At 39.3% G+C, this 14,810-nt stretch overlaps 1 protein-coding gene across 1 annotated transcript in view; it reads left to right on the top strand.

Annotated features, from left to right (window-relative positions):
- SPATA16 (spermatogenesis associated 16) overlaps window positions 1-14,810 on the top strand; it is a 183,180-nt gene that overhangs the window by 107,806 nt on the left and 60,564 nt on the right. Inside the window, exon 4 of the mRNA XM_071220230.1 lies at window positions 2,262-2,346. Within this exon, the coding sequence (XP_071076331.1) occupies window positions 2,262-2,346 (85 nt within the window). The remainder of the gene's footprint in view (window positions 1-2,261; window positions 2,347-14,810) is intronic.

The raw sequence follows: 14,810 nt of genomic DNA, 5'->3' as shown, positions 1-14,810 counted from the left end.
TTCAAAATTGTAAAGCTTCTTTCCTGAACTTGGCACAGTAATGTTAGTACAATGTGTACATTGTCCCAGAGGAGAAAACAGCAGACTGAAATATTTCAGGGGGCCTGTGGCCGGAAGGCACGGAAGTAGGTTTCCGACTATTGACTGACAATTATACCAAGGTTGGCCACCTGTTGCTCAACCTAGCAATTTGTTTATCTTAGAGTTAGGCAAACTGTGCCAAACCTGACCCTGCACATGTTTTTGGAAATAAGGTCTCATTGGAACACAGCCCCACTCATTTGTTTACAGCTGCTTCCACAAGCCGAAGCTGAGCTGTTAGGAGACCACATGACTCACAAAGCCTAAATTATTTACTATCTGCTCCTTTACAGGAAACATTTGCCCACCTCTGCTTACCTAACCATGCTGTCCCCTTAGCCCATGTTTGTTGAGCGTTGAAGGGAAGGAGGAGTCAGAACGAAGCCAGTCCTCACCTGAGGGTACCCAACTTCTATAAACGCAGTGTATGCTGTCTTTGAGCGTGAGATTCTTCACTGACTGAGTTTTTCATGAAGGTTTTTCACAGATTTTCTCAATGCAGAATTTATTAAATGGATTTCTATTAGGCAACAGGCGCCTATATATCAAGGAGGCTTTCATGTTAGGTAGTCATGGGAAAAGAATTTCCATGTGTTTCCATCACAATTCAAATATTTGAAATTCACTTTGCCACTCTCTCATCTATGGCTTTTATAGCTTGTTTGCTACCCCATAATATTCACACAACATCAGAACCTCCTAGCTCCCTTCATCTTATCAAACTAGAGCTTTGAAAATGTAAAAGCATTCTTAAGAGATTAGTTATTCTTAAATTATTTCATTTATTTTGAAATGTCAATGGACAGATTCTTTCCAATACCCCATGTGTGAAAAGAAAAATACTGTGTGAAAAAAAAATCTGCCAAATGATGTTTTTTTCATTGTTAATTTTTAAAGTCTCAATTTTTCTCTGTTCTGAGCAAAGAATCTAAACATTTTAATTCTTTCTACACAGTACCATAGTGAGTTTATAGCTGTGACTTAGACAACCTACACTTAGGGAAGGAAAATTTCTAATTCAATTTAGAATAATGTCAAGAAACAACATGTATCTGCAGGCAAAGATAAGAAAAACATTCAGGGGTGCACAGTGATAGCTCTACTTAAATAAACAAACTTTTGGTACTAGTGATTAGGTACACAGGATTATTATATGTTTAATTGGCTAACGTGACAATTTGGAATTACTTCTAGTCACATTTAATTGGATTTGGAATCTCTGGAGAAAAGAAATAGAGAGGCCTAGCAGAGAAACAGTCATAAAAGTAAACTGTGTCTTCAAAGGGTGCTAAGCAATGAATTAATATCCAGTGCACAATAGTTTTTAATATCCCCTCAGCTTAATAAGACTAACATAGTGGTGTACACACCAGATACTAAAACCAATATGTACTAGATACTAAAACCAATTCAATTAAATACGAAGTATTTGGGGAGTAAAGTGTTTGTAGAATTAGAAATTGTTTATTTTCAATTTTAAGGAGGCTAATTTAATCAGAGGTGAGTGATCTTTAACTCAGGTAAAGCTTGATATGTGCGTACATATGACCAGTATATAATAGTTAGCTATAATGCTATGCTAAGTTTAAAGGCATTTTAAAGTCCATAAAATGTGTTATCTCTAAATGTTTTGAAGCTTAGTAAGAGGCAACCTAAACAAAGCATTCTCTCATCATCTTTAAATATTATTCTTACACTGTACAAACAAACAAAATTCTAGAAGATAAATGACTAGTTGCTTTTCTTATAGTGGTAGTTTAGCTATCAAAAAAAAAACCAAAATACCCCACCCTGCCAGGTGTCTCAGTTGGTTGGAGCATTGCCCCCACACACCAGAAGGTTGCAGGTTCAATTCCCAGTCAGGATACATACCTGGGTTGTGGGTTCCATCCCGGTCAGGTTACGTATCAGAGGCAACTGATCAATGTTTCTCTCTTTCATGGATGTTTCTCCCTCTCCTTGCCTCTCTCTTTAAAATCAATAAAACATATTGCTGTGTGAGGATTAAAAAAATACCTACTTTCTACATTGAAAATTATGCCTTATGCTTTGCTTAATGTTAGTCCAGTCAAATTTCTGCATTATGAAATCTTCTTTCTCAGCATTTGTATATACTGCCGCTATGGTTTTCTTTCCTTTTGTCCTATAAACTTGTTTTCAACATCTCTCCTTGTTCTTAGGAGTGCCATGATTGCTGACTACATGTTCTGGCTTTTCGGAGGAAGTGAGCAGGGTATAAGCAAGCTCATCAAATTGTACTGGCAGGTAAAAACTGATGTACCAACAAGGGGGGAGGAGCCCAGCTCATTTTTAGAATCAAAATGAAGGATTGATGCTTAAAAGACTGCTGAAAAGGGTAGCTGTGAGTATATCAGTCAGAAGGACACTACTCGGTAAGTAATATATTTATAATGAAGTAGATTTTCTGAAACTAATTTTAAGGGCAAAATCCAAGGTTGTTAACCTTTGACCCATACTTCAGTTTTACAACCCAATATAAATTTTAGACATCCCAGGAACTGCTTTCCCAGGATCCTGCTATAATGACATGATCCTTTAAAATACGAACTTTATATTTGCATAGATTTGTTTTAATCCATGACCTGTAAAAGCAAATGTTAGAAGTAACACCAATGATAAAGTAAAGGAAAACCTTGGCCAGTGTGGCTCAGTTGGTTTTGAGCATCAACCTGTAACTGACAGGTTGTGGGGTCGATTCCTGGTCAAGGCACATACCTAGATCGTGGGTTTGACCCCCAGTCTGGGTGCACATGATTCCCAGTCTGAGTGCATACAGGAGGCGGCCAATCAATGCTTCTCTCTTACATCAATGTTTCTCTCTTGCATCGGTGTTTCTCCCTCTCCCTTCCTCTCTCTAAAAAGCAATGAAGAGAATGTCCTTGGGTGAAGTTAAAAATAAAAATAATAAAAGAAAATGCATAGGTCAGTTGTATTTGTTGGGTAACATTTAGGATTTGGAACACTTAACCAAACTACAGATCTTATTATTATTCAAAATGGCAGCAAGAAATCATACAGAAAGTCAGTTAGATGTCAAAAAGAGAGTCATAATTTCTTAGAATTGCAGGAGAATTGTGAATGTTCTGGGTGACTCTCCATCAGAATATACACATCTATTTTTATCCAATTCTCCTTCCACAAATTGTCCATGACTTTCTTCTAAAATACATCCAAAATGAAGATCTCACTTATCCCCCAGAAGCATCTAATTTGCAAATGATTAAACTGCTTTCCTCACAAAGTAGATTTCTACTCCCATAAAACTTCCATCAAGTGGTTCCCAGTGGGTCCACACTGACCAAATAAATGGAAATCCATTTACAAATATTTTTTTTCAAAGATCTGAAAATCAACTACAAAACCCACCTCCCTCCTTCATATCCTATGCTCTCCAGACTATGTGAGGCTGTTCTTCCTTTGTATGTCAAGATGGTTTAATTTAATTGAATGTGAAACATTGGAATCAACTCGAGTAAAATCTGCTAAAACATTAATATAAAAGTGAGAAGTAATCATCAACAGTCTTCTAATACTTCCTGATTTTTCCCACATTTTCACTATGGTGTCTCAGCTTCCAGTTTTCTCTATTTCTACCATATGTTATTTTCAGTAGATGGTAAAGTATTAGGTTTACCTCCTACAAAAAATAAGAATTTAAATTAGTCTTACTTATAATTGAGACCTGTACTATTTTTTAAAGTTGACTTTTAACTATGTATAATTTTAATCTAAAAAAATATTAATTTGCTGATAAGTTTTAGGCTTTTCTACGGAATCTGGAACATGCAAAACAGTAGTTGCTTATAAGGCATTAAGTAAATAATTGTAAAGAATTGCTAGATTGGAAAAATAAGCAAATGATATGGGCTGTAGACATAGTAAAGGAAGAGGACATTTTATAAAAGAATTCCAGAGACTTCTAAGGAGCAGTGGGAAAGGGGTTGAATCTTGAGATGAGATAACAGTTAGCAGGCCTGGCATATATTAGGTCCCAAATCAATGTTTATTTTAGTTTATTCATTCACTAAACAAACATTAGATTGGGTTCCTATTGTGTTTTCTACACTAACTAGGAAAAAAAGGTCCAATGTTGGTTCAACCTAAAACAGATCAAAGAGCTTGAAACTGGTTAAAAAATTTTTTTTTGTTCCCTTACCTTTCAAAGAGCACTAATTTCACTATTTACCTCAAACTAGGAAAATAAACTGCACTTACCAATACATATATGCATGTTTGCTAAATTAAAAAAGAATAAAACAAGTACTATTATTTTACCATTCAGCATTAAGAAAAAATATAAAAATCACATCTCCCTTTGTGAGCCCTTGTCTGGAAGTCACGTCTGACTCAGTCCAAGTTCTACCCCAGTTATCCAACCTGAGGCAAGCTGGTGTCTGCAGGAGCTAGCAACTATAAAGTAAGAGAGGTCTACTCTTAGTGCCCATTTTAGCACCAAGAATCTCACACTTTTAGACACAACCAAATATGATGTCACAAATTTTAAGAAAAAAACCATCCTGTAGATAAATTCTATATGCTAAACCCCTCTAACAAGTCCAGCATCACCACACACCATTTTCTCACCAGTTATGTTTTTCCTTCTGCTAGCCAAATTCTCCTCGATCTCAGTTCAAATACATACATCTTCCCCTACACCTTGTTCTGTTCTAAATAAAAATGGAGATTTGGGACATTGCCAAAGAGTGTTCAGTCCATGCCAACTTTAAAGACAGGGATGCCCCACTACCCGACTACCATGGCAACCACGCTATTGAATGTATGTATGTATGTATGTATGTATGTATTTATTTATTATTGTTGACACTATTACAGATGTCCTCCATTTTCCCCCTCTTTGCCCACATTTACCCAGCCCCTGCCCCTGCCCCCAGCCCTTACCACACTGTTGTCTCTGTCCATGGGTTGTGCTTACATGTTCTTTGGCCTCTTTACCTTCTTTCATCCAGTCCCTCCCTCCCCCCTCCCCTCTGACATCCACCAGTCTGTTCCATGTATCCATGCCTCTGATTCTGGTTTGTTCATCAGTTTATTTTGTTCATTAGATTCCACATATAAGCGAAATCATATGGTACTTTTTTCCGTGATTGGCGTATTCCACTTAGCATAATAATCTCCAGGTCCATTCATGCTCTCACAAAAGGTAAGAGCTCCTTCTTTTTTATAGCCATATAGTATCCTATTGTGTAATTTATCCACTCATCTACTAAGGGGCACTTGGGCTGTTTCCAGATCTTAGCTATTGTAAATAACCCTGCTATAAACATAGGAGTGCATATATTCCTTCCAATTGGTGTTTTGGGATTCTTAAAGTATATGCCCAGAAATGGGATCACTGGGTTCCGAATGTCCCAAGTATCACAGACTAGAAATTGTATTTGCATGTACATTTGTAGACATTCATTAGAGCTGAATAAACACAGTGGCTGTTTTCACTACCTTTGTTAGTGGAGGAGTTGCTGTATAGCTTCCTATCAACCACATAAAATCCCTACCACTCTGGTCAGTTATTCTCTTTAGAGGTTTTAAACAGGGAGTGAAAAATTTCAGAATGTAAAAAACTGAGAACCAATCTACACTCGCTCTCATAGGCTAAAGACTATTGACTTACAAATGTTATATGCAAAAGAACAAACCCTTGCTTTGGTGAGCTCAAGAACACCTTTCACATGTATTAAGAACATTTTTCATATCAATCCAGCAAGAAAAAAAAAGGACATAAAGCTCTATACTGTATGACAGCTCACACTGGGATGTATCACTTTAAATAAAAGTGTTTGCACATGTTATTTTATAATAGTGTCACCTTGTCAGAGCTAGACAGGACTGGAAATCACTTGTCACAAGATGGTACTTGTATGCACACCTCTGCAACCCGATACCCATCTTCTGATACCAGCTACCCTCCTCTTCTCTTACACCTCGAGACCTCATTACAATTCTGAACTAATTAACAAAATAGAGAGGCCTAGTCAAGCTAAGAATTAGCTATTTTGAAGCAGTGGCCCGTATGTATTTATATACTGCACCTAAAGTCATAATATTATTCCAAGAAGAACTTCATAGTAAGCTCTCATCTCCCTCCCAAGCCCCTTGCCCCTTAGACCCAGGGCCAGATTGAATGGCATCAGGAAACAAAACTTCCTCATTCTACTCCTCTTTCCCAGTTTGTTTCCCCACCCTCACTTTCAGCCGTGCTCTCAACCAGCTGGGTTATCTAGTGTGTGGCTTCATCTCCTGCAGTGGCAGTTCCCGGGCCGAATCCAATCTGCACCACACAGCAAAGCAGTGAGCAAAGGTGATAACAGCTAATTTTGTGGCAGAATTCCCATGAAACGAGAGCAGAGGAACCCCACTAAATAGGCAAGCTGCCGAATAAGCTCACTCCCCACCTTGACTGTTCTGTTTAATTTTTTTTCTTTTTTTGTTTGTTTATTTTCTCGAGTCACAAACCTCTCTGAGAATCTGACTCAATCTGCAGGCATCCACCTAGAAACAATACTCATAAACACACACACAAAGAAAAATGTGCTTACCCTTTATCTCATCGCATTGAAAATTGATCTCCTACCCAGAGAATTCCAAAGCAGCATGTACAAATTAGTCTGGCTTTCTCACTCGTGTGAGGTTGTGCAGGTTTTCTGGAATAAGAAATTGAAATATTATATTTGACATCTCACCAATGTCAGCATTTATTTTAATGGTAACAGAGCTAAAAACCCTGATCTCAAAGTCTTGAATAGCAAATGGAGTCAGAGCTCCTATAGCTCACGGTATCTCACACGGGTAGGCTTGCATCAGAAAACACCCAAATTCACTTTACATTATTTCCTTTGTCCTCAAGTCAATGAAATGATTCTTGTTAAGCCTATATCATCACGGCTGTCTAAGTCAGCAATGTGTTTCATTGTTAAAGCTATCTGAACAAAAAGTGACCTTTATAACAGATAAGCCATTCACCAAGCATTTATAGACTTTTGTACCTAGAAACTCTCAAGACTTTGTCGGTCTCCCCCTTAGTATCGGAAAGTTCATGTTATTTGACTCCAGCCACCTCATTTGAAGTGACAGCTTGACCAAAAAATGCTCATAGGTTTTCAGCAGCATCTCTAATAGCGAATTCAGTATTTCAGTCAAAAGATATGTCTCCTTTATCCAACTAAGTTATCAGCCATTAAAAAATAAAAGTAGTACTGGAGTGAACTATCAATTTATCCTAAAATGAGTTTTCTTTTCTCATAAAAAATATAAAAACTTAACCTAACCAAATTTCTTCTCTGGACTGCCAGCAGACTTCTTTAATAGGAAAGAACCTTGCGGTGGATGTGTGCTCTTGTATCTTGACAAAGACCTACTGAAGAGGCACTGATTTGAATTCTTGGCTCTAGGGAAGTCGAAGACTTTAACGGCAGTAGAAAGACCTCTTTGGGGATTGTTGGAAGGGTTGCTGACACCGACACAGGCCCATGTAGAAAGCGTGACATGTGGAGCATCTTTCCTCAGCGAAGTAGCAAAGGCTGAGGCAGTGCCAATGTCACGGGTTTTCCATCTGTGCAGAGAATACCAAGACTTTCCATCCAAATCAAGTTGTACTTGGCACTGAAATGTTCACCATCTTAAAGATGTCAATGGCATAGATGGTTTCCAAAAAGGACTCACCAAAAAGGAGTATTTCTTTGGTGTAAATATCCACAAGGGGCAGAGGCAGGAGCCGGCCGCACTGAGGAACAAGGCTTTCCCCAACCCTGTCGGTGAGGAAGATGGTGCCGTCTCTGGGCTCCGAAAGCCCTTCCTTGACTTTCATCAGTTTCACAGCCACAGGTTAAGACTCTCGCACTGCCCATTCTCTTGGAAACAGCCCTTTTTCTTTTTGGTACTGGAACTAACAAGAGACATTTACTGCTTTTAGCACTTAAAGCAAAAATAACAGCCAGAATGTCAGTGTCCTATAGTGCCCCCTTAAACTGGTCATTCAAGCTCGAAACCCTTCCAATCCAGTGTCTCCAGATGCCCCTTAAATTAGTGGATACCTTTTTTCTTTACTCTTAAATTGCATTTGTTATCATACTCATTCAGGAAATATTTATGAAGCACTTATCAGTGGTGATATGTTAGGCACTGTGCTATGTGTTGGAAATAGATCAGTGAACAAAATCAACATCACCCTGTCTTCAAGGAACATATATTCAGACACAAAGTATTTATGAAGAAAAACAACTGGTACTTAAATTAGACACCACCACTTCTTAATCTGTTTTTCTTCAACAGCGAGTGTTAAGTTCACAATTGTGAACAACTTTTGTGCTTTGGTTGAGTGTGGGATTCCCCGGAATATTTAGAGAAGGTTGTAGATTTCCAATAGTCTTTCATCTCATTGATTTCTGTGTTTACTGGTGTCTCCACACAAATCCTAAGGTCTTAGCTATTAGCTTTTTTCAAATGTAGCAATCAAGGCGGCAGCAAGCTAATGGATTTCTCTGCAAGAACCAGAGAATGGTATAGTATAACTTACCAATGAACATGAATTGATCACTTAGACTAATAATTTAGACTAATTTTTTACTTCATTTCTTTGTTTTTATTCTTGATATTGAAAAATATTCTAATACTAGTCATATACATGGTAAGAATGTATGATATATCAACCTCAGAATAAAAATAAAATCTTCAACATAAAATTAGAGGCAAAGTAAGGTCAAGGAAAGAGAAAAAAATTTTATTAACTTAAGGAAAACAACTACATATTCTGGAGAAGAAAAATACGTTCTCTCTAAAGATTTGCTTTCACATGAAAAATTCTTCCAACGAAAGGAACAAAATAGAAATACCATATCAGCCATTTCTCTTAAAGGCTTGTGTTTAAAGTCCATTTATTTATTTGGCCTTGTCAGGCAGAGAGTTTATAAAATATTTGGACAAGGAATGTCTAAAAGCAACCAAGCATTATACAGTGTGGGGAGAACGTAGGTTTACAATTGTGAGTATATGAAACAGAGTTTATTCTTGTATTACCATTTATTAATCATTGTATAATTTTCCACTGGAACAACTTTAAACCTACTTTTGTCCCCACCCCCCATGGTATTTAGATTTGAGATGATTTGAGCAACACCAAACCACTCACCTAAAAACCTTTTCCCTAACAATTGCCATGTATCATGCTTACCTTCCCACCATTTGGCATTGAGTCTCTTGTCATCTTCAGGTCAAATGTAGAAGAATTTTTTCTGGAAGTTTTTAACTCATTAATGGGTGGATCCTGAACAAAATTGTGGGAATCAGTTTATTTGAGACTTCTTAGTCTCTTTGGAAACATGTAAACAGACTCCTGAAGGAACAAGATGAAAGAAAAGGTAAACTCTGATGAGGAAAGGTGAGAGAATTCATACAAGCTGAAATGAGGGACAGTGACAGAATGTTTTGGAACCTAGAGAATGTAGGTTGAGCGGATGAACCTGATGAAAGCAATGGATAGCTGTGCTTAACTCTGTGAAGTAAAGGAAGCAAAAGAAATATGAACAGGAGGAAGAGCTCAGGCTTGAGATTCACAATATGCAACTTCTAATTCCTATGCTAGAATTCAATTTTGGGTAAGTCACTTCATTTCTGTATTAGTCAACTACTGCTACAATAATGCTGTGTAACAAATCACTCTAAAATTCAGTGACTTATTGTAATAAACAAGTTGGTTGTCTTGGACTTGCCCAGTCTAGGCTGGTGTTGTCCAGGCTTGGCTAGGCTTAGCTCCAAGCTGCCAAGAGGCTCAAGTGTGATCCACATGCCTCTCATCCTCCTTTGGCCAATGGCTACCTAATGTCTGTTTATCTTATGGAAAATACTCAGGAGTCTAAGAGAGAACGCAAAACCGTATAATCACATTTCAAGCATCTACTTATGCTATGCTTGCTAACAACCCATGGGCCAAAGCAAGCCATGTGGCCAAGCCCAAGGGCAGAGGATAAGACTCATCTGCTCACTGCAAAGCCATAACAATAGTATGGGTATGATATTGCTATAGAGAGCGGAAACTGAGTCCAGCAACTCTATCTACCACAGCTGTAGACTTTGGTCTCTGCTTTGGTATGATGAGGAAGTTAGCCTCAGTTGGTGGTTTTCAAACTCTGGTCTAGCGGCCAACTGTATCAGAGTCACTTGGGAAAATATTTAAAATATTAGATTTCCAGAGTTGGGTGAAGTCCTACAAACTGTATGTCTACTTGCCCCCAACTAGGTGACTCTGATGCACAGTCCCTGAGCTAGATGGTCTCTAAGGCCATTTGCAATTTCTTTTAATGTTAGTGATCATCTTAGCCTACCCTGGAGTTCATCTAGGGCTTCCTTAGGTGCAAAAGTAGAGCGTTAGATGACCTGCATGAGAGATGCTGCCTACCTGACAATGCAAGTGAGATAGTGCACAAGCCCCAGATTATCCCCACAGTCTTTCCAGGCGAACTGTGTTTCCTATTTTTAAAGGTAAACACCTGGTATCCCCTTCTCACCCTGATGTAAGCCAGGTTTTCCTGCACACATCCCATCCCCAAAGCAAACTCCCTGACACTTCAGGAGCCTTTCCTGCATTCTAGACAGCAATAGGCATTGCAAGATTTTTTAGTCACTTGCATACAAAGAGATCATTCATTAAGCTAAGCAATATTAATATTCTCATTTTATAAATTCTCATATTTTTTAGTTAAAAGGCAGACTAAAGAGGACATGTCCAAATTGAGATGAGAGGTAAAAGAGAGCTGCTTTTCCTAGGTCTTGGAAAAAGATAAATGTAGAAATGGATTTCTCATCTAATTATTCATTCCTGTTTATATATTCTTTAATGATATGTTTCCATGGTTACCAGCGTTGTAAAATGCTGCCTGTGTTTCATTTTGCTTTGATGCTATTTGAGGTAGTGTGCCAGTAAGGGAGGTTCACTTTTAAATGCAAAGATGTAATTGAGGCAAATATTTGATCCAAGGTTGAGTGTTCCTATGAAGGAGATAGTGACCATGACATTATTTTCTGTTTGTATGGTTTTGTGTAGTTCTTCTATTGATGTTCTCTGAGTGTCCCAGGCATCAGCAAGGCAGAAAGGAAGGAGGGAGAGAAGGGGAGGGACGGGTAGAGGGAGGAACCTGAACCCTACACATACTAAACTCATGTACATTTCAGTACTATTATATGTATTTGGTGACATTGATTTTCCTAGACTGTCAAGTAGGTAAGGCTGCTTTTTACCTGACCTATCTATCCCCCGCTTCTGCCCACACTGTCCCTCCTCCTCAACCCCACAAGTTCATGCCAAGAGCCAAAGCTTTCTTTTAAAAATGAGTCCAACATTTAATGACTTCACCCCCATGTGAATTTTTGTCACAGTGCCACTTCATCAGAGGTGGTCTGACTTTGAAGCCCCAATTGTCCCAAAAATAAAAGGCTTTGTCTCCTGCAAAAACAACAGGTATCCAGATAATGTAATAACCTGGAGACAGTGCCTCAATTGTGCCCTGTAGGGGGCAGCACCCTTCACTTGTACGTTAACCCTCCCCGCGCACATTGATAATTTAAGCTCCTTGGAAAATGGTGCATCATCTCAAGCAAGAAAATTAATCCTTAACCACTCCTGAGAACTATTTACTTATTCTTCAATGATGCTGATTTGGTTTTGCAGTCACATTAGTAGGTGATGGAGGAACCCCACACCAGAAAACAGTCAACTTTTCCTCCCAGCCCCATCCTAAAAAGCTTTTGGGGTTTCTGACGGTTGTTAAGGGAGAATAAAAGCAACCTCTAAATTTCTTTTCATTTTCTCTCATTTGAGAATGATATGGGTTTCAGAGATTTAAGGCAATTTGGGCCTTTTTTTACTTGAACAAAGTTAGGTATAGCTATTTGATTTCCAGGAGTCCTGAGACTATTCTGCTAGGTTGCCATGAGGTTACTTTGTTTACATAGAGGTTTTCCTTTCATTTTAAGTTTGTGAGCATGTTAATGCCTTTTATTGTTTTTGCTTGCATACTAAAATAAAAAATCACTATGATTAAAATCAAATTTAAAGGGTTCTATGGTTACCTCTTACATTTCTCATAGATTTTTATGGGCTATTGATTTACAAACTTGCAGAGAAATTGAGGTCACGGTTTTTAGCAGATATGGAATAACTATTCCATGAAATCACGAAGTTTTTAACGCTATGTTCACTCAGGTGTAAGATAGTCTATGAAGCTCAAAACTTTGAATGTTTTTGTTTGTATTCATCCATCCTTTTGATGGTATTGCACACCAATTAAAAACAAATTCTCCTCTCTTGAACTCATGCAATTGTATTTTCCTCACTAATTATCAAAGACTGCTTGCTGTACCTGCACTGCAGTTCCTGGTCCAATCATTTTCTTTTTCATAACCTCCTCTCTTCCAAATAATGAGAGTTTGGCACTTTAAATGACAACATTTAACATATGGCATGGTTTACTTTTTCTCTGGATTTTTTTTTTTTTTACAACACACCTAGGTGATGGGGATTAAGAACTGCATGGTTCATAGAATTTTAGCTCTTCTCTTTTTGTTCAAAAGCTGTCTTTTTTACTAAATTTATTGGGGTGACATGGGTTAATAGGGTCATAGAGATTTTAAGTGTACATTACTATCGTACATGATCTACATATTGCATTGTGTGCCAGTTACAGAACCCCCACCAATGTTGTTCTGGAACAGCTGTGGGGTTCGATTGCCTGCCACCAAGAAGCGTGACTCCCAATGCAAGAGTTTGGTGAAAAGAGGAAGGGGTGGTTTAATGAAAGGTTATACAGATTTAGAATAATGGTAGATTTCTGCCATTAAGTCCCACTCCCTTTAAAAACACCCAAAAACAAAGGGAGTTCTGCCTCCCTTTGACAAACCAGGCCAGTTCCAGAATACGCCCATCAGAGGTACTGTCTTTCAGAAGTCGGCAGCTCAGCATTCCCAGTCACAGTTCAGCTCCAAGCATCTCTCCAATCTGGGTGGCTAGGCAGGTCCTGTGCAGCTCCATCAGCTCTGCTGCCTCACAAGACTTCTGGCTTTCAGACCTCCTCTCTCTTACTCCAGACCACGTGGCTCTCTCTCTCTCTCTTCTCTTTCCACCCGTCTTCATGTAAATGATTGGCCCGGAACTTCCTGCATGACTTCATATCTGGCCTCTCCTATGATGTGTTAGAGTCTGCCATTTTTGCCAGTTCCCCTATATCTTTTACCTTCTTTTAGCTGTCATCCTTAGTCAGGGCAAAAGTTCCCAGCAATGCACAGACATGCAGTGTGGGCATCCGCCCCCTGCCTCTTACTCAGGTGCTATATGAGCTCCCCCAGCTATGTTCTAAGTCCCTGAGCATTTTCTCAGTCCTGTACACAATTTGCCCTGGGCAGCAGCCCTCTTCCCTTCAGGAAGGCATGGCTAGTAACTCGCCATTGTTATGCAATATATCTTAAAAGTGCTATCAGCCACTCTCCCACTTCCCCCAGTCAGGGACTGTGGGGGCTGTTCTCCTACTTTCACAGGACCCTCCTTCTGCACCTCATTATAGGCCCACCACCCAAAGTCAAATCATCTTCCATCACCATATTATTGGCCCCCTTGACCTTTTACTGCCCCCTCCCCCTTTTCCTCTGGTAACCACCATATTATTGTCTGTCTGCGCCTCTGAGTTTCAGTTTAACTTTTAATGTAAAACCGAAACTCAGGATCTTAAAGTAACTGTTGAGCTAACCTATTTTTATCCCAGAAAACAGAGGTGCTGTTTTATATAGTGCAGGCTAAACCAGGAGTCAACAGCCCACGAGGGACAATAACCTGCAGAAAACCTTGAGAGGACCACTTCAAGCCCCAACCCAAAGGGATGGAAAACATGATAATAAGCGTGACAAGTCTCATTTTATCCCTTCTTCATCGAGTGGGGCTGGCCTGCTTCTGCATAAATAAGACACGAGTCAGAGGGAAAACTGAAGACTGGACACAGATAACTTGGAAGTACAGTGGCAGGTCTCAAAGATAGCACTTCATTTCATTTCCCACTGATGCATTTATCCCCATCCTGAGACATCTTTTGATGATGGGAAGTCACATATAGGAGGACACCTGCCCCACAATGTCATCCTCCTGCAATCTGTTGCTGTCTAAAATATAAAGTCCTCCAGGAGGAGCCACAGCCTGGAAAAGATTAGTAACAGTCAAATGAGAGAAATAAGAATGAAGGAGAGGTGGCTGGTTGCCAGGCAAAGCTGAAAGTTGAGGAAGAAAAGAAATTATGGAGCTATATGGATATGCCTAAGACAAACTTTGAGTAGTAGACACTATACAGACACTTCTCTACGTGGCACGGTCGTGCCTTTTACTGGATCCCAGACAGACTGTCGTCCCTCCTTAGTCTGTGCACCACGAGGGCCTCACAGCTACGAGCTTCCAAGATGAGCTGTTCCCTCACTGGAAGGCTGCTTCAGAATTTTTTTTCTCCTGCTAACAACTCCATTTCTGCCGTGTGGAGCTGTATAGAGGAGCCCTTCTTGTATTTGGAATCCTGCCTTTGTGCCGAACAGGGCCATGGATCTCATTTGTGCATCTGCACAACATAAATAGCTCAGAGCACAGGGCTCTGACTGAGATAGAACCGACCTGAATCCCAGCTCTGTCACAAAGTAGCCATGTGAACCACTGCATATCGTGTGATACA

The sequence above is a fragment of the Desmodus rotundus genome, chromosome 2 (genome assembly GCF_022682495.2).
Source record: "Desmodus rotundus isolate HL8 chromosome 2, HLdesRot8A.1, whole genome shotgun sequence".
Taxonomy (NCBI): Eukaryota; Metazoa; Chordata; class Mammalia; order Chiroptera; family Phyllostomidae; genus Desmodus; species Desmodus rotundus.
Note: the sequence above shows the minus strand (reverse complement) of the source record. Positions and strands in the feature narration are given on the sequence as shown.